The sequence below is a fragment of the Nerophis lumbriciformis genome, linkage group LG23, assembly GCF_033978685.3.
Source record: "Nerophis lumbriciformis linkage group LG23, RoL_Nlum_v2.1, whole genome shotgun sequence".
Classification (NCBI taxonomy): domain Eukaryota; kingdom Metazoa; phylum Chordata; class Actinopteri; order Syngnathiformes; family Syngnathidae; genus Nerophis; species Nerophis lumbriciformis.
This window is the reverse complement of record NC_084570.2, coordinates 5,341,690-5,366,794: the sequence shown is the minus strand read 5'-3', so window position 1 is coordinate 5,366,794 and position 25,105 is coordinate 5,341,690. Positions and strand designations below refer to the sequence as shown.

Below are 25,105 nucleotides of genomic sequence, written 5' to 3'. Positions count from 1 at the left end.
GACACATCTGAGAATCGATCAGTTTCCCCACCTCTACACGTTAGGGAACTTTATTTCATTTTTATACAATTTTCTAAGATGACGAGACTGAGTTTCTAGTATATAATTAGTAAATACATAAAATATAACCACATGGCATTTATGCTAATAGCATGTTGTCTCTGAGCACATTACAGTGATTCAACAAAATGTTTTTTATAAATAATCAAAGTAACAGGAATGTGCTAACATGTTAACCTCCCCTAGTCATAGTTGATATTTCATTGAATATCTAGATAGATAGTACTTTATTGATTTCTTCAGGAGAGTTCCCTCAGGAAAATTTTAAAATCTAGAGCAATAATACATAAGTAAACTTCTCATGGCCTTCATAATGGAGTATTCAATTTTTGCTTGAATATTTTCAGATGAGATAAAATCTAGAGACAAAACTGAAGTGTAAATTTAACATGTTAACCTCCCCTAGTCATAGTTGATATTTCATTGAATATCTAGAACAATAATAAATAGGTAAACTTCTCATGGCCTTCTTAATGGAATATTCAATTTTTGCTTGAATATTTTCAGATGAGATCAAATCTAGAGACAAAACTCAAGTGTAAATTTTACCTCAATTTTTTCCAGTTAAAAGAAATTAACTTAAAGTCTAGTTTAATAAGGAAATTAGGGCTGCAACTAACCATTAATTTGATAATCGATTAATCTGTCGATTATTACATTGATTAATCGATTAATAATCGGATAAAAGAGACAAACTACATTTCTATCCTATTCAGTATTTTATTGAAAAAAACCCCAGCATACTGGCGCCATACTTATTTTGATTATTGTTTCTCAGCTGTTTGTAAATGTTGCAGTTTATAAATAAAGGTTTATTAAAAAAAATATATATATATATATTAATACAATTTTTTTAATACAATTAAAAAAAAAGCCTCTGCGCATAGCATAGATCCAACAAATCGATGACTAAATTAATCGGCAACTATTTGTATAATCGATTTTAATCGATTAGTTGTTGCAGCCCTAAAGGGAATAGTACATTTTTGTAGTATTTTATACCGAGCTATACTGCACAGGGGCGGTATAGCTCAGTTGTTAGAGTGGCCGTGCCAGCAACAAGAGGGTTCCAGGTTCGAACCCCGACTTTGCCATCATAAGTCACTGCCTTTGTGTCCTTGGGCAAGACACTTTACCCACCTGTTCCCAGTGCCACCCACACTGGTTTAAATGTAAATAATTTAGATATTGGGGTTCACTATGTAAAAGCGCTTTGAGTCACTAGAGAAAAAGGGCTATATAAATATAATTCACGTCATTTCTAATCTTACCGTGAATTTATATATTGTATTTCCTGTGGACCCAATTGACATTGTTTCAGAGGAATAGTCCTTATGATCTTATTAGGTTATCGCTTATTGACCTTTTCCTTTATAGTTGTGCTCCGTTCATCTATATTTCTAAAGCTGTGGCAGTGAACAATCCCAGCCGTTATGCGAGACTGACCTGTGAGATTGCGGAGGCCCAGCTGCCGTAGTCCGTAGTACCCGTCCCGCCTGTAGTTGAGGAAGATGGCGAGGGCGTAGCGGCCCTCGTACAGCTTGGTGCCTCGGATGATCCGCAGGTTCTCCAGTGGCAGGTAGTCAAATTGGTTCAGAGCCACCAGCACGTAGCCTGTCACCTCTCTGATGGACTGCATGGTGACATACAAGACATCAGTTAGTGTTTGGGCTCAAGCATTAAGAGCTTGAAGGTTCAGCACATTTAAAGAGCAGAAACTGTCAGGGTCTGTTCTTTGTATTCTGGTTTGTCTTCCCTTTTTGCTCAATGCATCAGGATTTGAACTTGGTCAACCTTTGTGTCTCTTCCAATCAGCTCCATTCTCCTTCTCGTCTCTAGTCAAGGTGTGTTGCTTTTGTGTAATTAGTATGTGTATTTAGTTCCTAGTTTTCTGTTTGGACTGTCATATGTTGTTTGTGGGGAGTCTGCCACAGGCAATTGCTCACTGACTACAAAGTAAGCTGAACTTTCCCTTTAATTTAATACAAACCCCGTTTCCATATGAGTTGGGAAATTGTGTTAGATGTAAATATAATCCTTTTCAACCCATATTCAATTGAATGCACTACAAAGACAAAATATTTCATGTTCAAACTCATGAACTTTATTTTTATTTTTTTTGCAAATAATTATTAAAAAAAGTGTGCTGCAATGTGCTTTAAGAGGAACATTATCACCAGACCTATGTAAGCGTCAATATATACCTTGATGTTGCAGAAAAAAGACCATATATTTTTTTAACCGATTTCCGAACTCTAAATGGGTGAATTTTGGCGAATTAAACGCCTTTCTAATATTCACTCTCGGAACGTGGCGTCACATCGGGAAGCAATCCGCCATTTTCTCAAACACCGAGTCAAATCAGCTGTTATTTTCCGTTTTTTCGACTGTTTTCCGTACCTTGGAGACATCATGCCTCGTCGGTGTGTTGTCGGAGGGTGTAACAACACGAACAGGGACGGATTCAAGTTGCACCAGCGGCCCAAAGATGCGAAAGTGGCAAGAAATTGGACGTTTGTTCCGCACACTTTACCAACGAAAGCTATGCTACGACAGAGATGGCAAGAATGTGTGGATATCCTGCGACACTCAAAGCAGATGCATTTCCAACGATAAAGTCAAATAAATCTGCCGCCAGACCCCCATTGAATCTGCCGGAGTGTGTGAGCAATTCAGGGACAAAGGCCCTCGGTAGCACGGCAGGCAATGGCGGCAGTTTGTTCCCGCAGACGAGCGAGCTAAACCCCCTATCGACCCTAGCTTCCCTGGCCTGCTGACATCAACTCCAAAACTGGACAGATCAGCTTTCAGGAAAAGAGCGCGGATGAGGGTATGTCTACAGAATATATTAATTGATGAAAATTGGGCTGTCTGCACTCTCAAAGTGCATGTTGTTGCCAAATGTATTTCATATGCTGTAAACCTAGTTCATAGTTGTTAGTTTCCTTTAATGCCAAACAAACACATACCAATCGTTGGTTAGAAGGCGATCGCAGAATTCGTCCTCGCTTTCTCCCGTGTCGCTGGCTGTCGTGTCGTTTTCGTCGGTTTCGCTTGCATACGGTTCAAACCGATATGGCTCAATAGCTTCAGTTTCTTCTTCAATTTCGTCTTCGCTACCTGCCTCCACACTATAACCATCCGTTTCAATACATGCGTAATCTGTTGAATCGCTTAAGCCGCTGAAATCCGAGTCTGAATCCGAGCTAATGTCGCTATAGCTTGCTGTTCTTTCCGCCATGTTTGTTTGTGTTGGCTTCACTATGTGACGTCACAGGAAAATGGACGGGTGTTTATAACGATGGTTAAAATCAGGCACTTTGAAGCTTTTTTTAGGGATATTGCGTGATGGGTAAAATTTTGAAAAAAACTTCGAAAAATATAATAAGCCACTGGGAACTGATTTTTAATGGTTTTAACCATTCTGAAATTGTGATAATGTTCCCCTTTAATTTTATGAGACTGTGCAGCTTTATTTTGCTGTTGAGTGAGTTTGCTCTATGCCGCAATCGCTCTTTCCTCAGCAGAAGACAGACACCGTTTGACTAAATCTCAATGGTAAATCCCAATTGAAGCTCGAGCTTCAGCGCAGGAAGCTCACAGGGAGAAAGTAAGACCCTGATTGTATAAATGGGCAAGAAAAAAAGGTTACTTCTACGGAAACTAAGCTTCTCTGGGGGTCTCTGGGGGAGTGGGCTGGCCTCAGCCTTCTGAATGATGGTTGGATGATCTGTCTGAGGCTGAACACCTTTTTGATTGACGTTGAAATGAGCATATTCACGATCTTCGAATATAAACCACGGAGCATTTTCCAAGTTTCGGTTCCACTTGCTGAGTTGATCTGGAGTCTTTTCCAATCCTCTTAGTGACGTTCTTTGTTGAAAATGACAAGTGACAAATCGAGCATTCATTTCTGTTGTTATTCGAGGCTGTGTTCGTGTTTGCAGACTCAGACGTCTGTTATTATGTCCCCAAAGAGCATAGGGTGCTGCTGTGAGCCCCTCCACCATTCCAATTCACTCAGAGGTAGGCCAAACATCAGCTTCCCTGCTGAGTTTGCTCTGAAAATGATAGTCCCCTAGCTCGCGTTTTGTGTTTTAGACCTCACAATCTGTGATTTAGTATTTTTTGATCTGAGGTCCCTTCAGTGTTTTTGTTATTTAACCTTTTTTGTGATGCATTCTATTTTCTTTTCTGCATTTGGGTCCACATCACATTGCCACCAAAACAGGAACAACATAGACTTTAGACTTTAGACTTCCTACAGTACAGATAAGAACAACATTTTGTTGCATTAGGTCATGGTAGTGCAGGATAAAAAAGCAATAAGGTGCATATATAAATACATAGATTACTGTACGGATACATATATTGCACTTTTTCATATGCATCCATGTTTATGGATGTATGTTATATTGTCTTTATATTCCAGCGTGTTAATCCATTTTGGGGGGAATTGAGGGGATAGTTATGATGCGTTCAAGAGTCTTACGGCCTGAGGGAAGAAGTTGTTACAGAGCTTCGGAGGCTTCAGAACCTCTTTCTAGAGTCCAGCAGTGAAAACAGTCCTTGGTGGGGGTGGGAGGAGTCTTTGCAGATTTTCTGAGCCCTGGTCAGGCAGCGGCTTTTTGCGATTTCCTGGATAGGAGGAAGAGGAGTCCTGATAATCTTTTCCGCCGTCCTCACCACTCTCTGGAGAGACTTCCAGTCTGAGGCATTGCAGGCTCCAGTCCAGACAGAGATATAAATACATGTAAATATATACAGGTAAAAGCCAGTAAATTAGAATATTTTGAAAAACTTGATTTATTTCAGTAATTGCATTCAAAAGGTGTAACTTGTACATTATATTTATTCATTGCACACAGACTGATGCATTCAAATGTTTATTTCATTTAATTTTGATGATTTGAAGTGGCAACAAATGAAAATCCAAAATTCCGTGTGTCACAAAATTAGAATATTACTTAAGGCTAATACAAAAAAGGGATTTTTAGAAATGTTGGCCAACTGAAAAGTATGAAAATGAAAAATATGAGCATGTACAATACTCAATACTTGGTTGGAGCTCCTTTTGCCTCAATTACTGCGTTAATGCGGCGTGGCATGGAGTCGATGAGTTTCTGGCACTGCTCAGGTGTTATGAGAGCCCAGGTTGCTCTGATAGTGGCCTTCAACTCTTCTGCGTTTTTGGGTCTGGCATTCTGCATCTTCCTTTTCACAATACCCCACAGATTTTCTATGGGGCTAAGGTCAGGGGAGTTGGCGGGCCAATTTAGAACAGAAATACCATGGTCCGTAAACCAGGCACGGGTAGATTTTGCGCTGTGTGCAGGCGCCAAGTCCTGTTGGAACTTGAAATCTCCATCTCCATAGAGCAGGTCAGCAGCAGGAAGCATGAAGTGCTCTAAAACTTGCTGGTAGACGGCTGCGTTGACCCTGGATCTCAGGAAACAGAGTGGACCGACACCAGCAGATGACATGGCACCCCAAACCATCACTGATGGTGGAAACTTTACACTAGACTTCAGGCAATGTGGATACTGTGCCTCTCCTGTCTTCCTCCAGACTCTGGGACCTCGATTTCCAAAGGAAATGCAAAATTTGCATGGTTGGGTGATGGTTTGGGGTGCCATGTCATCTGCTGGTGTCGATCCACTCTGTTTCCTGAGATCCAGGGTCAACGCAGCCGTCTACCAGCAAGTTTTAGAGCACTTCATGCTTCCTGCTGCTGACCTGCTCTATGGAGATGGAGATTTCAAGTTCCAACAGGACTTGGCGCCTGCACACAGCGCAAAATCTACCCGTGCCTGGTTTACAGACCATGGTATTTCTGTTCTAAATTGGCCCGCCAACTCCCCTGACCTTAGCCCCATAGAAAATCTGTGGGGTATTGTGAAAAGGAAGATGCAGAATGCCAGACCCAAAAACGCAGAAGAGTTGAAGGCCACTATCAGAGCAACCTGGGCTCTCATAACACCTGAGCAGTGCCAGAAACTCATCGACTCCATGCCACGCCGCATTAACACAGTAATTGAGGCAAAAGGAGCTCCAACCAAGTATTGAGTATTGTACATGCTCATATTTTTCATTTTCATACTTTTCAGTTGGCCAACATTTCTAAAAATCCCTTTTTTGTATTAGCCTTAAGTAATATTCTAATTTTGTGACACACGGAATTTTGGATTTTCATTTGTTGCCACTTCAAATCATCAAAATTAAATGAAATAAACATTTGAATGCATCAGTCTGTGTGCAATGAATAAATATAATGTACAAGTTACACCTTTTGAATGCAATTACTGAAATAAATCAAGTTTTTCAAAATATTCTAATTTACTGGCTTTTACCTGTATATATATTTTTTTTTTCCCCAAGATTGCGCCTCTGTAGTGGCTGGTGTTGGCAGGAGCTCGGTGCTCTTGTGTCATCCTTTTGTGTTCCTGATGTTTCCATGTAGGTTTTTTTGTCTTTTGGTTCGGGACCCTTTGGGACTGTGCTACAAGGGGTGGCACTTTCGTGACTTCTGCAGTGCTTTATTGTCAACTTCTGGATCTGCCTCCCGGGAACTTTTTGGGCCATTGAGACCAGCTGCTGGGTCTCTGACACACCAGAGTCCGTTTGGAGAGACCGGAGGAGATGCGGATGAAGAGACAGGGCGGCGGAGCTGGCGCTCAGCGCCGAGACGGACAAGCTTCACAGTGTCTTGGCTGAATGAGCAGGTATCGGACACCTCGGTCTTTTTAGACGCATCCTCGCTCATCCATGCGGACTGGACAATGGCCGAAAGTTGATGGGCGGGAGAGGGTGGAGTCGGCTTTCTTGGTTGCTTTGTTGGGTCTGCTCCAGTCTCTGGCCATGCTCCCCCCACCCCAGCAGACGATGGCGTTGAACACCGCAGAGGCCACCACAGTGTATATGTTTTTTTTTTTTTTTTACTTTTGTGGCTGTGTGTACAAATGTACAAATACATAACTGACAATATGACCTGGTCCATACACACCGGAGCTCTTGTAAAAAGAGCTCAGCAACGCACGCATTTTTTGCGTCGGATGAAAAGAGCACAGCTCCCTCCCTCCGTTCTCACCACATTCTACAGAGGCACTATAGAGAACCTGCTGACCAACAGCATTTCTGTCTGGACTGGAGCTTGCAGTGCCTCAGACTGGAAGTATCTCCAGAGAGTGGTGAGGACGGCGGAAAAGATTATCAGGACTCTTCTTCCTCCTATCCAGGAGATCGCAAAAAGTCGCTGCCTGACCAGGGCTCAGAAAATCTGCAGAGACTCCTCCCACCCCCACCAAGGACTGTTTTCACTGCTGGACTCTAGAAAGAGGTTCCGCAGCCTCCGTAGCAGAACCTCCAGATTCTGTAACAGCTGACTCTTAAACGCATCATAATAATCCCCTCATTTCCCCCAAAAAATGGATTAACTGGTTGGAATATAAAAGACAATATAACATACATCCATAAACGTGGATGCATATGCAAAAGTGCAATATATTTATCTGGACAGTAATGTATTTATTTATATCTGCACCTTATTGATTTTTTTATCCTGCACTACCATGAGCTAATGCAACAAAATTTCGTTCTTATCTGTACTGTAAAGTTCAAATTTGAATGACAATAAAAAGGAAGTCTAAGTCTAAATGTCTGGTTGCATCAGACTGCTCTTTTAATGTTTTTAATGTCATTTGTGTTCTTTGATGTTTCCCTCTTACACACATGTTTATGTGTGCTATGGCTTTGAGGTTTTTCCCCCCCTTGGCCTCAGTCTGGACCCCCTCTCCAGAGGCCCAGGCTTAGACTGATTTTTTTTTTCTCACCCCCCAGCGTTGACCTGTTTCTCACCTTTTTTTTTTAAGTTGGCAGACCCGTCAGCGATCCTGTTCTGTCTCCCTGTAATGTTTGTCTTCTCTTGAATGGGATTGTGCTGAAAATCTTAATTTCCCCTCGGGGAGTGTTAAAGTATTTCTGATTCTGAATATATATGAAGTGCATCACTTTGTTTTGCATTGTCGTATACATTGCTTTTAGTTTAAAAATCTGTTTTCTTTCCTTTACTTCTGCTGAAGCATTTATATCGTCTTTGTGCACGTGGCATGCAATTTGCATTCGTAAATGTCAACCTTTTCTTTTCCAGAGGTGTATTTTGGTATGTTTTGTTCATTTCTTAGACAGCACCTGTATTCCCAAGCTAGGCTAGTGTTGTGTCTTGTTGTAACCCCCCCACTTGGTTACTTTTCAATAACACTAGTTTTTGTTTTCAATTCTTGGCTTCGGTGTCTTTAATTTACAACTCATTTGGTTTATACACTTTTATGTTGCGTTCCCCTATAATCCCTAGACGCTGAGCCATCAGGGAACGTAACATAAATTGGGGGCTCGTCCGGGATTGACTGGCTGACTAACAGGGGAAACGAGGAGCAGCTGGGAACAGGAACCGGTTGATTGTCAGCAGAGGCAGTGAATGAGTGTGACCTGTACAAACAAATAGAAGAAGAAACACAAAACAAACAAACCACCACTACGTGGAACGTAACACACATTTGGACGCACTACCTGAAATGATTTTTTTTTTTAATCGTTCATTTTTCGCCCGGAAAAGGGTGGAGTGCCATCTCCGGGTTGGGGAGGAGATCTTGCCCCAAGTGGAGGAGTTCAAGTACCTCGGAGTCTTGCTCACGAGTGAGGGAAGAGTGGATCGTGAGATCGACAGGCGGATCGGTGCGGCGTCTTCAGTAATGCGGACGCTGTATCGATCCGTTGTGGTGAAGAAGGAGCTGAGCCGGAAGGCAAAGCTCTCAATTTACCGGTCGATCTACGTTCCCATCCTCATGAGCTTTGGTTTATGACCGAAAGGACAAGATCACGGGTACAAGCGGCCGAAATGAGTTTCCTCCGCCGGGTGGCGGGGCTCTCCCTTAGAGATAGGGTGAGAAGCTCTGCCATCCGGGGGGAGCTCAAAGTAAAGCCGCTGCTCGTCCACATCGAGAGGAACCAGATGAGGTGGTTCGGGCATCTGGTCAGGATGCCACCCGAGCGCCTCCCTAGGGAGGTGTTTAGGGCACGTCCGACCGGTAGGAGGCCGCGGGGAAGACCCAGGACACGTTGGGAAGACTATGTCTCCCGGCTGGCCTGGGAACGCCTCGGGGTCCCACGGGAAGAGCTGGACGAAGTGGCTGGGGAGAGGGAAGTCTGGGCTTCCCTGCTTAGGCTGCTGCCCCCGCGACCCGACCTCGGATAAGCGGAAGAAGATGGATGGATGGATGGCATTTTACGATATTCCTGAATTAGGCTTTTAGACAAACTGTCACGTTCTTTGAACATTTTATTTATGACTGTCGAAACTTTTGATTGGATTCAGTTAAACACCATCAAGGATACAAGTGTTCTTCAAGGAATCCAAAAAGAAAGGCTGACGACTGGAGATTTGACAGTTAGAATGCATCCTAATGAGTGCTTCAGTTTGGGGATAATAGCCGGTATCTGACACCGGCGTCCATATGGAGTGCTCACACCTGCCAGGACGGGCTATTGTTGCACAAACACAATAGGACTTGAGCAAAAAGTGAAGGTGCTTATTAGCTTGATTACAGCACATCAATCACTTGGAGCGAAAGAAAAGTATAATACAAGAATAACATTCTTTTCAGCCAAGGCTTTGATTAGCATGCTTATTCCAGAGAGGCTCCTTACTGTGAGGACTGTCAAAAAGTCCTGGTGAAAGATATTGTTGGAGAGCAAACAAAGTTATGTTCCTTTACTATAGTGACTCAGCTTCTATAAAAAAATAAATACATATAAAACAGGCCACATTTTCCCGGAGGTTTGTTGATCCCAACCCCCTGGTTGGAAGTCATACCATGCTATCATTTTGACCCCCACCGTGGCCTTGTGTTGACTGCTCGGGGGTTGCCGAGCTCATCCAGCTATCATTAAGTTTCGTGGTAAGCCCCGGGTGCCCGCCAGCGGTGCGTCGCCACCCGACCCGGCTGCTGGCTGGCGTGATCCATGCTGCTCCCACTGTGCCCCCTTGTCCCTGCCAGCCCCGGAGGCCCGCAGCAAAACTGAAATGCAACTGTTTCCCTGTTGCCTAGTAACCACAGGAAGAGCCTTCAAGTGGGAAGCAAGGAGAGAATTAAAAGGAGGAAGAAAAACAGACTTAGCGAGATTTTCTGGTAAATCACCTAATTAAATTAGAGGATTACCCTGCCCTTTCCCGTTCAGCTGCATAGCTTTGACACCATTTCAATCCCCTCCGTAGCTAAATACACACATGCGTATACACTATATTGCCAAAAGTATTTGGCCACCCATCCAAATGATGAGAATCAGGTGCCCTAATCACTTGGCCCGGTGTATAAAATCAAGCACTTAGGCATGGAGACTGTTTCTACAAACATTTGTGCAAGAATAGGCCGCTCTCAGTGATTTCCAGCGTGGAACTGTCATAGGATGCCACCTGTGCAACAAATCCAGTCGTGAAATTCCCTCGTCTTAAATATTCCAAAGTCAACTTTATAATAAGAAAAGTGAAGAGTTTGGGAACAACAGCAAGTCAGCCATTAAGTGGTAGGCCATGTGGACTGATAGAGAGGGGTCAGCGGATGCTGAAGCGCATAGTGCAGTGGTTCTTAACCTAGGTTCGATCGAACCCTAGGGGTTCGGTGAGTCGGTCTCAGGGGTTCGGCGAAGGTCAAAACACACCCGACTCATCGTGTAAATAATAACTTCTCCTTATCGCCGTGTTATGGATACCCCCAAACAATATTCCCTTTAATTTTCATTTCTGATTTGCAGGTATGTAAATGTTAGAATAATTATGTATAAGTTATCACACAACTCTTGTGCTTAAAGGGGAACATTATCACAATTTCAGAAGGGTTAAAACCATTAAAAATCAGTTCCCAGTGGCTTATTTTATTTTTCGAAGTTTTTTTCAAAATTTTACCCATCACGCAATATCCCTAAAAAAAGCTTCAAAGTGCCTGATTTTAACCATCGTTATATACACCCGTCCATTTTCCTGTGACGTCACATAGTGAAGCCAACACAAAGAAAGAACAGCAAACTATAGCGACATTAGCTCGGATTCAGACTCGGATTTCAGCGGCTTAAGCGATTCAACAGATTTCGCATGTATTGAAACGGATGGTTGTAGTGTGGAGGCAGGTAGCGAAAATACAATTGAAGAAGACCCTGAAGCTGTTGAGCCATATCGGTTTGAACCGTATGCAAGCGAAACCGACGAAACTGACACGACAGCCAGCGACACGGGAGAAAGCGAGGACGAATTCGGCGATCGCCTTCTAACCAACGATTGGTATGTGTTTGTTTGGCATTAAAGGAAACTAACAACTAGGAACTATGTTTACAGCATATGAAATACATTTGGCAACAACATGCACTTTGAGAGTGCAGACAGCCCAATTTTCATCAATTAATATATTCTATAGACATACCCTCATCCGCGCTCTTTTCCTGAAAGCTGATCAGTCCAGTTTTGGAGTTGATGTCAGCAGGCCAGGGAAGCTAGGGTCGATATTCTTCTCTTGATCATCTTCGGTGGCATAAGGGACAGTGTGAGTCAAGACATCCAGGGGGTTTAGCTCGCTCGTCTGCGGGAACAAACTTCCGCCATTGCTTGCCGTGCTACCGAGGTCCTTTGTCCCTGAATTGCTCACACACTACGGCAGATTCAATGGGGGTCTGGCGGCAGATTTCTTTGACTTTATCGTTGATAATGCATCTGCTTTGAGTGTCGCAGGATATCCACACATTCTTGCCATCTCTGTCGTAGCATAGCTTATGTCGGTAAAGTGTGCCGAACAAACGTCCAATTTCTTGCCATTTTCGCATCTTTGGGCCACTGGTGCAACTTCAATCCATCCCTGTTCGTGTTGTTACACCCTCCGACAACACACCGACGAGGCATGATGTCTCCAAGGTACGGAAAACAGTCGAAAAAACGGAAAATAACAGAGCTGATTTGACTCGGTGTTTGAGAAAATGGCGGATTGCTTCCCGATGTTACGTCACGCTGTGACATCATAGCTCCGAGAGCGAATATTAGAGAGGCGTTTAATTCGCCAAAATTCACCCATTTAGAGTTCGGAAATCGGTAAAAAAAATATATGGTCTTTTTTCTGCAACATCAAGGTATATATTGACGCTTACATTGGTCTGGTGATAATGTTCCCCTTTAAAGGCCGTTGCTATAGTTAATATCAATTGCGCTGAAGTTGTACTTTTCTATCCGTGCAAATGCACAACTTGCAATCTTGCTTTGCGAGTTGTCCCGTGTCAGCATTTTGTTTCCAGACCCTGCCTGCTGACAGCCAAGGACGGACATGGAGTACCTCAACGCAGACAAGTCAGAGACAGGGCGAAATCACGAGTGTCAGCACATTTCCATTCTGAATAATCACGTATTGTGTCTACTGGGGCTGCTTGTATTACCCCTCCCTTCAGAAGCTAGCCTCAGTGATGTTAACTAGGGACCTCCCGAATAAAAACTGAAACTGTAACTGAGGTACAGCCCAATACGTCTCTCCTCATGAGTAAAAGTCAACTCTGTCTCTGCTTGATTCCTTCTTCTTGTCTTGTGTATAATAGATAGTTTGGTGTTTGAACCTGACAGTAATTTGTTGTGAGTTCATGCACTGTATTGGTTTTGTTCTTTGAACAAGGTGATGTTCATGCGTGGTTCATTTTGTGCACCAGTAAAAAAATACATAACTTTGTCTTGAATTTAAAAAATATATATATAATAATATTTTCGGTGAATGCGCATTTGAAACTGGTGGGGTTCGGTACCTCCAACAAGGTTAAGAACCACTGGCATAGTGCAAAGATTTTCTGCACAGTCAGTTGCTACAGAGCTCCAAACTTCATGTGACCTTCCTATTAGCCCACGTACAGTACGCAGAGAGCTTCATGGAATGGGTATCCATGGCCGATCAGCTGCATCTAAGCCATATGTCACCAAAGCGTTGGATGCAGTGGTGTAAAGCACGTCAACAAGTACTCAAGTACTCGCCACTCGCAAGTGCTAATTCAGACAAACCTGACACCACGCGCAACCCAGGCACTGAAACATGGCACCGCTGGATCTCACGTGAATCGGTGCCCACTAGTACCGGCTGGTTATGGTCGGTGCCTAAAAAATTTAACAGATCCGATGCCCATCCCTATTGACAAAGAATGATCGTAATGTAAGGAATTTTTATTTTATAAATGTAGTTAAACCGGATTATTAGCGTAGCACTTTTATTTCAACCCTTGTGTGGTGTTCGGGTCTGTGGGACCCATTTTCATTTTTTATTAAAATAAAAATGATACAATTAATTCATTTTTCAAACTGACATAGGCTCATTTTCTGTGAAGAACATATATCAGAATACATATTTAATGACCACACACCAGAAACCCCCCCTACACATTTCTATTACATATAAGATGTCCGGGTCCACTGGACCCGGGGCTAATAGAAGTGTGGAAATTGATGTTCTGAGTACCACACACACACACACACACACACACACACACACACACACACACACACACACACACACACACACACACACACACAGCAGGCCTAGATAGGAGGAGGACAGAGTGTAGGTACACAGAACATCAGAAGGTCGAATGTGCGAGAAAATGAGAGCAGACAGTGTTGACAAACAATGTTGCAACCTTGTGTGGGAACCGCAAGTGCAGAAACACAAAAGAAGAATCCCTGTGGGATGCAGAAACTGGCAGATACATTTTCCGTGCAACGTTCATATTGTTGTTACTCAGCCAGCGTTTGTGGGTCTGATGGACCCGTTGCATTTTGTGGCTTTTAATGCCTCATAATCAAACACTTTTATGTCAAAATACTGAACATATGTTTATTGGGATAAGGTAAACATCTGTTCAGTATTTTAACATAAAAGTGTTCGATTGTGAGGCATTGAAAGCCACAAAATGCAACGGGTCCATCAGACCCACAAACACTGGCTGAGTAACAACAATATGAACAATACACAAGGGTTAAAGCTGTAAAGGTGTCTGATTGGTTTGAGAGTGTCTTGACATACTTTGATGTTGGATCGACTGTTTGCAGTAAAAAGTCTCCTTTCGACTTCTTGCAGTCTATCATTTCTGTTGAGCTTTTATGTCATCTTACGAACTATATCAGTCACAGTAACAATCCAAATGTTATGTTATCACTGCACCTTAACTGTAGTCTGAATACGGAAGTGAAGCACCACTGACCTCTGAACGAGGCATGCAGCAGGCGTTTGCTGCAGGGAAAAACGGTCCTGTCTTGTTGGGAGAACAACTTGCCATGGCTTTGAACCTGATATTTCCATAAAGTAGCCTTTCTCCTTTGTCCATTTCTGCTCGCTTGTGGCTCATCAGTAGCAAGAGAACTGCAGCCAAATTCCCCCCGCTACGGCACGGCCCGAGGATCAAAAAGGACGTGTGTTAATCGCCCGTTAAAAAACATTATGTTATTATAATGTACAGTTAACGCGTTGTCATATTAACTTTGACTATATATATATATATATATATATATATATATCTATATATATGTCTTAATAAGGTTATCCAAAAAATAGTGCTCGATACCGTAGTAGAGCGCAATATATGTATGCAAAAACGTTTCAACGAACATTGGACACAAATTCCTCAACCTGATTGACAAACACTTTCCCAAAGACAACAACCTAAGAAAAGTATTCAACAAGAACAACAACAAATTGAGCTACAGCTGCATGAACAATATACGACAAATCATCTCAAACCACAACAAAACAATTGCAAATGAGCCGTCGACCCCCAGTCAGAACGACTCCAAAACCAACAAAGCATGTAACTGTCGAAAGAAACCTGATTGCCCCCTCAACGGGGGATGCTTACAAACATCAGTTGTCTACCAATCTAAGGTAATACGCAAGGGCATTAACACATCCGACACATATGTAGGATTAACCGAGGGTGAATTCAAAACCAGATGGAACAACCACAAGGCTTCTTTCAGGAACAAAAACCTGCGAAATACCACAGAACTCAGCAAACACATTTGGGACCTCAAAGACAATAATGTTGAATATTCAATAACATGGCAAATTCTTGCATCCAGCACACCTTACAATAGTGGTAATAAAAGATGCAACCTATGCTTGAAAGAGAAACTGTTTATTATCTACCGTCCAGACCTGTCATCCCTCAACAAGCGCAGCGAAATTGTAACAACATGCCGCCATAGACGGAAACACCTCCTAGGTAACACATGAGCCAATCACCACGCCCCTAGGCCAGCCTGTACCCACCCACTCTGTGCCCTATATAAACCATGGTATGCGAATGCTCCCATTAAAATCTCCTGACGATTGAGGGTACCCCCCTCATGAAACAGGCCTGTAGAGATGAAATAGTCTTGTGATTTTTTTTCCCCACACATACATATATATATATATATATATATATATATATATATATATATATATATATATATATATATGGTTACTTTTCATGCTTTTGGCTCCCAGCCAAATTTTGTGGCACAATGCTGACCCCAGTCAAAAAGTTTGCACACCCCTGAGCTAAATAATCAAAAAAATAAGCAGCTGTTTCTAAACACCAAAATGAACAGGACTGTTAAAATCAGGATCCTATATTTTACTCATCCTTTTGATATATCACACTTTGACTCGCTATGCAGAGGCTTCAAAAACTGCCCCAATGCTGACCTGCCATGGCGCTTAGAACAAACTTTGCAGACACAGGTCAGCTGGCCATGATGAATTACAAGTTTCATGTTTCTATCTAAATGAAACAAGTGCCCTTTTTTCAGTTGACCTCTTCACCAGTGTGTGGGTAAATGCACTGAGGCCACAAAAAGGGTAAGCCAAACAACTTTTGTTTACTTTGCGTAACGTAATCATGAGAGTGCAAGAGGTGCTGGATGTGAGGAGGCAGGAGTTTTACTTTTAACCTCTCCCGATATGTGGTTGCAAAACAAACATTATGCCAGTCACATGACATAAATACAGCCAAAGATGTGCCTTCCTCACAAGATTTCACAAACCCTCACTTTTTATGGTAAAATCACTTAACCCTTACTGTTCACAATGTGTAACTGCACGGTATATCCATCCATCCATTTTCTACCGCTTGTCCCGTTCGGGGTCGCGGGGGTTGCTGGAGCCTATCTCAGCTGCACATGGGCGGAAGGCGGGGTACAACCTGGACAAGTGTCCACCTCATCGCAGGGCACTGCACGGTATAGTTCTGGTCAAATTTGACCCGCAATATCGCATTTAGTTCCCACTAAAACATTCACATGTTGCACAATGAGATGTAAACATGGGATCATGTGTACATTCCTGTAACTTTCTGTTTGTAAAAAAAAATATTGATTAGTATTTATTTCATATAATAACATCATTTCATATAGTTCTGGTCAATTTTGACCCGCAAATAATTACTTTAAAAAAAAACTACAGTTCTATTTAGACCAGTGGTTCCTAACCTTGCTGGGGGTACCGAACCCCACCAGTTTCATATGTGCATTCACCGAACCCTTCTTTCTTAATTTAATCTTAATTTATAAATATGAATCATGAAATGATGTTATTATATGAAATAAATACTAATCAATATATTTATTACAAACAGAAAGTTACAGGAATGTACACATGACCCCATGTTTACATCTCATTGTGCAACATGTGAATGTTTTAGTGGGGACTAAATGCGATATCTGAAAGGGGTACAAATTATTTCCAAAGCAGGACCCCCACCCAGACGTACAATACTAGTACACAGCTCATGAAAAACAGTATTTTTTGTTATTGTCATTGTAAGTGGGCCAAAACACTTATATTAGAAAATATGGAAATGACTGCTGTCATTTGATTATAATAATAAAACATTTAACTTGTTATTTAGTCAGGTTTGGGACAGGTGTGGCCACAGTGTGCACGTCTGACGTCGCTCACATGTGCTCCACTGAATCCTCAAGGAGTTTTTGCGTTTGCTCACGCATATGGAAAATTAGAGGGAACATTGTTTGGGAGAAGTTTTTATTTACATGATAAGTCGGGTGTGTCCTGACCTCCGCGGTGGAGGCTCGACCGAACCCCTGATGCCGACTCACCGAACCCCTTGGGTTCGATCGAACACAGGTTAAGAACCGGTGATTTAGACTGTCCAAACCAGGGGTGTCAAACGTACGGCCCGCGAACAGGTTTTATCCGGCCCGCGGGATGAGTTTGCTATGTATAAAAATGAGCCGAAATTTTTATATGAAAGAAACCACTGTTCTAAATGTGTCCACTAGATGTCGCAATATAAATTATTTGTATCTTTGTAGATTTTACTACATTGTAAAAAAAACAAAAAAAAAACACATGGTTTTAGTGCACCAGTCGAGAAAAATTAGCAAACTCCATAAATAACATCCTGTAATTTGATTTTGATATTATTTTTTTTATCTGGATAGAATGCAAATTAACACCAATGAGTTGACTGATGAACATTATCACATGATTTATTCAGAAAGTATACATAACGACACATAAAGATAGAATACTGTCAAGACGTGGACTGTGGGGGGTTTGTTTTCCCGAGATGCAATAAAAGTTGGAGCGGACATGGCGGAGATCAAACTTGGCTATGAAAACAATAAACTAGCACAAAGGCAAAAACTATGGACATAAAACAAAAGACTTACTGTGGCATGGCATGAAGCATAATCTATGTTAAACATGAATCTTAAGGGTAGCATCGGTCGCGGATGTAGCAGAGGTAGCAAGGGTAGCAGAAGCAATGTCGCCAGACAGACTAACTGAAAGTGACAGGCTTAAATAGTAGTGATGATGATTAACACAGGTGTGTGAGTCCAAACGGGAAACAGGTGAAACTAATGGGTTGCTATGGTGACCAAACAAGAGAGCGTAAACAGGAACTAAAAAGTCTTAAACCAACAGGACATAACTAAAACAAAACATGATCACAAAGACATGACAGAATACTATTAACCGCAACATGCAAGTGTAAAAAAACAAAAAGAACAATTACGATTTGTACATTTTCAGAATGTGCTTGTTCTATTTTTAAACAAAGAAAACAATCTGAAGTTGTCTTTATTTTTAAGTCATCATGCCATGATTTCACCAGTCCGACCCACTTGGGAGTAGATTTTTCTCCATGTGGTCCCCCATCTAAAATTAGTTTTGTCAAGACGGGGAGGGGGTCGCAGCTTACTGCGAGGTTTGTTCTCCCGGGAAGCAATCGGACTATTCCGGACAAGGCGTGAATAAAAGGAACATATTTCAGAATCCGACCCAGAATCAGAATAGTTTTTATTGCCATTGTTTGAGAACAGGTTCACAAACTAGGAACTTTAATTATCTTCTCTCAAAAAGGTACATAAAACGGAAAACAAGGCTGATTTCACTTGGAGTTAGAGTAAACAACTAGCATAAGCTATGGCATAGCAAGAAACAAACACAAAACTGTGGCATGAACAGAGTATCAAACTGTGGCATGAAAAGAGCAATGGCGCCAGGACGACTAACTGGCAAAGACAGGCTTAAATATCAATCAATCAATCAATGTTTATTTATATAGCCCTAAATCAAAAGTGTCTCAAAGGGCTGCACAACGACATCCTCGGTACAGAGCCCACATAAGGGCAAGGAAAAACTCACCCCAGTGGGACGTCGGTGTGAATGACTATGAGAAACCTTGGAGAGGACCGCATATGTGGGTACCCCCACCCCACCTCTAGCCCTCTAGTATATATATAATAAAAGTCTCTTGATTAGAGCAGGTGTGTGTCCCAAACACATGAGGCATGTGAAACTAATCACCATGGAAACTAAAACAAGCAAAGATGTACAAAAACAGGAACTAAAGGAGACTTAAAACCGTACTTGAGACCTCCAATTTCGGGAGGTGTGGGGGTGGGGGTGGCGGGGTTGGGGGGCGTGGTTGGGGGCGTGGTTAAGAGGGGAGGAGTATATTGACAGCTAGAATTCACCAAGTCAAGTATTTCATTATATATATATATATATATCTACATCCTGAAAATATGCAAACAAAACTGTGTTTAGATAATTGATACTTCAAACTTGCATAGATAAATATTAAGGAATATAACATAACTTGGCTTCTGAGAGCTTCAAAATGTAATGAATAAAATGTTAAAGTTGTTGATAAACAAGCAATTATTTTAATAATTAAATATGGTCATTTTAAATGAATCATTATGATCATTTAAAATGAATTATTTCAAATATGTTTATTTTAATGTATAATTCTATGGCTGAGTGTAATAAGGAGTCAGAAAAAATACAAATAAAAATATAATTAATTTTGATGTTTTTAGCTAAATATAGTAAAAAAAATATATATATATTTTTAAAATTAATATATATATTTATTTTTAGGTAAGATAAACATCCATCCATCCATCCATTTTCTACCGCTTATTCCCTTCGGGGTCACGGGGGCGCTGGAGCCTATCTCAGCTACAATCGGGCGGAAGGCGGGGTACACCCTGGACAAGTCGCCACCTCATCGCAGGTTACCTAGTTCTCATAATTGTATGTCTTCGGGCTAAAATCAACAGGAAGTTGGCAATTCCCCCTTCAAGACAAAAAAGTACTAAAAACAGTCACTTTTGCCTCTTTGAGCTGCTATTTGACCCCCTTAACATGCTTCAAAACTCACCAAACTCAACACAGATATCAGGACTGGCTAAAACTGTGATATAATGAAAAAACCTAACCCCAAATCTAAAAATTGCGCTGTACAGCAATTTTTGAATAAAACGGACAAAAAACTGCGCCTCGGAAGAAAAAAATTACCAAACTGCCTGTAACTCCCACTGGGAAGGTCGGAGAGACATGAAACAAAAACCTCTATGTAGGTCTCACTTAGACCTACATTTCATTAATTGACAACCCCCAGGAAAAATCTACAGGAAGTTTGCTATTCCCCCTTCAAAACAATTTTTTTGTAAAAACCGGTCACCTTCCTTCAAAAACGAACTCCTCTGAGGGCGTTTGTCGTTTCGCCTTCAAACTAACACAGGAGAGAGATTGACCCCTTGTGAATACAACAACAGAAGCGCTTTTTAATTAAGTGCTCCGGTTTTGATTTTATGACCCTTCAAAGACCCGCTGCACTCATGCTGCTGCGGTGCTGGTTTTTTAAGATAAACATAATAATACAATTTATCTGTAGTCTGGATGATTTAGTTCTTGTCACCCTATTGTCCTCCCGTCATGAAAAAAGGCTGTCCTCACTCAGGTCCGCATGGAGCTGGAGGGGGCGTGGGCCTCCAGCTCCGGCTGAAAATCGGGAGATTTTTGGGAGAATATTTGTCCCGGGAGGTTTTTGGGAGAGGCGCTGAATTTCGGGAGTCTCCCGGAAAATTTGGGAGGGTTGGCAAGTATGCTTAAAATCTAACAGAAAATAACAAAAAACATGATCCAGACCACAGATCATGACAAGTTTGACACTCCTGGTCTATACTAAATCGCCGATAAACCACCTAATTGAATGTTTGATTAATCCTTCATTAACGTTTCATAGAGCAAACTGGGTGTATTTTTAAAGTTGTACAGGGTTTGTTTTTGGAGAACATATCCCAGCATTACACAGTACCATGTCCTGTTTTACATAAAACTTCCCTCCAACCTTGGTTTGTACAAGCCGTTTCAGTCCCTTTTTTTCCGACATCTCTGATAGTTGCCGGTTTGTCACTGACACATTGTGCGGGTTATGTCTGACAATTGTCAAATCAGCACTGCTGGCTTTCCATGGACACGTTGGCTCAAAATACTGGTTTTTCCGTCCAAATGTTTCAAAAAGTCGGATCGGCCTCACCTTGTGACCCGAACACACCAAGCCAGTATTAGACGCCCCATGCAGGCATGTATAATACAGTAGAGGTCAGAGAGAAAGAGCTGGGAAGCTGACAAGTCAGACTTGTGGGAAATCCATCTTTCTCCAAGATAGCGCGGCTGTAGTGGCTGCTGTTGGCAGGAGCTCTGTGCTCGTGTGTCATCCTTTTATGTTCCTGATGTTTCCCTCTTGTTTTCATGTGGGTTTTTTTTTTTTGCCTTTTGGTTCGGGGCCCTTTGGGACTGTGTGACAAGGGGTGGCACTTTCGTGACTTCTGCAGTGCTTTTTTTGTGAACTTCTGGATCTTCCTCCCGGGAGCCTTTTGGGCCATGGAGACCAGATGCTAGGTCTCTGCCACACCAGAGTCTGTTTGGAGAGACTTGAGGGGATGCGGATGAAGAGACAGGGCGGCGGAGCTGGCGCTGAGCGGCGGGATGGACAAGCTTCACAGTGTCTTGGCTGAATGAGCAGGTATCGGACACCTCGGTCAGCCATGCGGACTGGACACTGGCCGAGAGTTGGTGGACGGCCGAAGGTGGCGTCGGCTCTCTTAGTTGCTTTGTTGGGTCTGCTCCTGTCTCTGGCCATGCTCCCCCCCCACCCCAGCAGACGATGGCGTGGAACACCGCAGAGGCCACCACAGTGTATATGTCTTTTTGTTGTTGTTGTTTTTGTCATGATCTGTGGTCTGGATTATGTTTTTGTTATTATTTTTGTTAGTTTTGGACTCTTTTAGTTCCTGTTTGCGCGCCCTTGTTTGTTTAGTTACCATGGCGACTTATTAGTTTCACCTGCCTCATGTGTTCGGGACACGCACTTGCTCTAATCAAGAGACTATTACTTAACCCTGTAAGCATACTTGCCAACCTTGAGACCTCCGATTTTGGGGGGTGGGGTGGGGGCGTGGTTGGGGGTGTGGCTAAGAGGGGAGGAGTATATTTACAGCTAGAATTCACCAAGTCAAGTATTTCATATATATATATATATATATATATATATATATATATATATATATATATATATATATATATATATATAAGAAATACTTGACTTTCAGTGAATTCTAGCTATATATAATTATTTTATTATATATATATATATATATATATATATATATATATATATATATATATATATATATATATATATATATATATATATAAATAAAAGAAGTACTTGAATTTCAGTGTTCATTTATTTAAATGGGTAATGATAAATGGGTTGTACTTGTATAGCGCTTTTCTACCTTCAAGGTACTCAAAGCGCTTTGACACTACTTCCACATTTACCCATTCACACACACATTCACACTCACTTTTACACATATACACACACATAACACTCATCTACTCATTGTTGAGTTAAGGGTTGAATTGTCCATCCTTGTTCTATTCTCTGTCACTATTTTTCTAACCATGCTGAACACCCTTTCGCAGGTACCCAGAAAGGTTTCGAGTACCACCAAAAAAACTGAATCTCTGAAGACAGTTTAAAAATCTGTGTTTAAGGTGTACAAATACTGTTTGTATAATAAGCATGTTATTGTTTACAAATGAAGGTTAAGAGTTCAGTACTAAAATAAACCAAAAGAATGTGGCTTGAGTACAGTTTTTTAATTGAGCTGCTGCATTTTTTGGTTGGGTTGTTTATTTATTTTGAGGAACTTCTCCATTTCTAAAAGGGGAGGAATGTTATAGAGTGATCTATGTTTGTCTGTTGCCATCTCCTGGTGAATGTTGGCTATAGCGTACTGGGGTTACTTTTTGGTTGGCCAACGATTTACGTGGTGTTGCGCACCTGACGTCAAGTGTGTGAGTCTGTTTTGAAGTCTACAGTAAAGAGACGTACTTCATCACCTCGCCTGGTTATTGCCTCCAACTCAATATATTACAACAACATTGCTGTTTACGACAGACAAACTGCTTTACGGTAGAATAAAACATGACTGCTGTTGTTGTGTGTTGTTACCGCGCTGGGAGGACGTTAATGAAACTGGCTAACAATAAACCCACATAAGAAACCAAGAACTCGCCCTCGATCATTGTACAGTTATAACGTGTGTTGTGGGAAAGCGGACGTGAATACAGGCTGTTGACACGTCACTCAGGTCCGCATGGAGCTGGAGGGGGCGTGGCTTCCAGCTCCGCCTGAATTTCGGGAGATTTTCGGGAGAAAATTTGTCCCGGGAGGTTTTCGGGAGAGGCGCTGAATTTCGGGAGTCTACCGGAAAATCCGGGAGGGTTGGCAAGTATGCCTGTAAGACCCCTAGTTGTAAAATTACAAAGTTACCTTTAACCATCCTAAAAAACAATCTGTTATATATTTTTTTACTTTTTTTTTTTTACCACATTTACATAGTCATTGGGTCCTATTGTTCAGTCTCACAAGGTTATTGGATTGTACATTTGTTTATAAGTCACGCCTTCTGGCCATGAACTCAAACAACCTCTCAAGGTTTCCTTCGAACAACATCTATTTGTTTCATTGGACTGGATTCATCAGATTCAAGTAAGTAAAATGCATTTTATATATTTTTTTTGGTTCTTATTATAATGTCTACAGCATGTACATATGTTGTTATTGTGGAACAGATGCATCAAATTTCATTTAGAGCTTGTTATATAATTGTTGCAATTATACAACACTATACAACAACTGTTTGTTCCATGTCCTATTCCAAGTTTTTTGCAAGTTATTTGTTTCATGCCACAGTAAGTTTTGTTTGTTCTACGTCCATAGTTCAGGCTAAGTGTCAGCGTCTATGTTTCCTGTGCTAAGTTTTATGTTCCTTAGCCTCTCGTGCAATCGGCACGCTTTCCTTTTGTTTTAGTTCCTGTCTTTTGTTATGTGTAGGATTAATTAATTAATAAATATGTTCCTACCTTCAAGTCCTGTCTGGAATAATCAGTTTGCGTCCTGGGAGAACAAACCTCGCAGTAAGCTGCGAAAAACCCCCCCATTATGACAGTTTTACTCTTGTGGCTGTGTGTAGAAGTGGCTGGTTGCATCAGCTCAGCTCTTTTAATGTCCTTTGTGTTATTTTATGTTTCCCTCTTACACACATGTTTATGTGTGCTATGGCTATGAGGTTTTTTTTTTGTAAGGGGTGCCGGAAGTTGGCAGACCCGTCAGCAATCCTGTTCTGTCTCCCTGTAATGTTTGTCTGCTCTTGAATGGGTTTGTGCTGAAAATCTTAATGTGAGGAGGCGTGGCCGGCGGACCTGCAGCGAGGCGGGGCACACCGGCGCCGGCTCGGACAGGAGCGTCAGGTGCGTAGATGGCCCACCTGGGCGCAATTCTGTAATCACCTCTCAGCGTGTAAAAGAGCAGCAGGAGAGGCAGGAAGGGCAGAAGGAGTTGGAGAGCCAGTGCATGCAGAGCGAAACTGACGGAGAGCGGGACGCAGACGACGACGTGGGAGGCTGAAAAGCAACCGGCAGAGCGAGCAGTTGGAGGAGAAGCTGAAAAGCGACCCGGCGAGAGACTGAGTATATTTGAAAAAATAAACAAAGTCACAAAACTGCTGCAATCATGTCTCTCCTTGGTGGTCCATGGAACCCGGAGGGAAAAGGTCCTCCACACTTAATTTCCCCTCCGGGATTATTAAAGTATTTCTAATTCTGATTCTGATCCTTTTATGTTGTTATATGTGCTTAAATGTTTTTATGTTTGCTGAGGTTTTTTTTCTAGTCCCACACTGCGCCATACAGGAGCAGAATTTGTGAGTAGCTGATTTTTCTCTCTTCAACTTCCTCTTTCCCATCTTTTACGGGGCGCCGCCCATAGCCTTACTATCCTTTCGTATTGTATTTCTGTTTCCTGGACGGGTTGAGACCGTGCACACATTTTATTGTACTTTTTTAAAGGGGAACATTATCACCAGACCTATGTAAGCGTCAATATATACCTTGATGTTGCAGAAAAAAGACCATATATTTTTTTAACCGATTTCCGAACTCTAAATGGGTGAATTTTGGCGAATTAAACGCCTTTCTAATATTCGCTCTCGGAGCGATGACGTCACAACGTGGCGTCACATCGGGAAGCAATCCGCCATTTTCTCAAACACCGAGTCAAATCAGCTCAGTTATTTTCCGTTATTTCGACTGTTTTCCGTACCTTGGAGACA

The 25,105-nt window shown here is 41.9% G+C and overlaps 1 protein-coding gene across 2 annotated transcripts in view; it reads right to left on the bottom strand.

The window, feature by feature from the left end:
- LOC133622494 (receptor tyrosine-protein kinase erbB-4-like) overlaps positions 1 to 25,105 on the bottom strand; it is a 789,611-nt gene that overhangs the window by 300,670 nt on the left and 463,836 nt on the right. For both annotated transcript variants that reach the window (XM_061985295.1, XM_061985296.1), the window contains exon 3: positions 1,507 to 1,693. In XM_061985295.1, the coding sequence (XP_061841279.1) occupies positions 1,507 to 1,693 (187 nt within the window). The remainder of the gene's footprint in view (positions 1 to 1,506; positions 1,694 to 25,105) is intronic.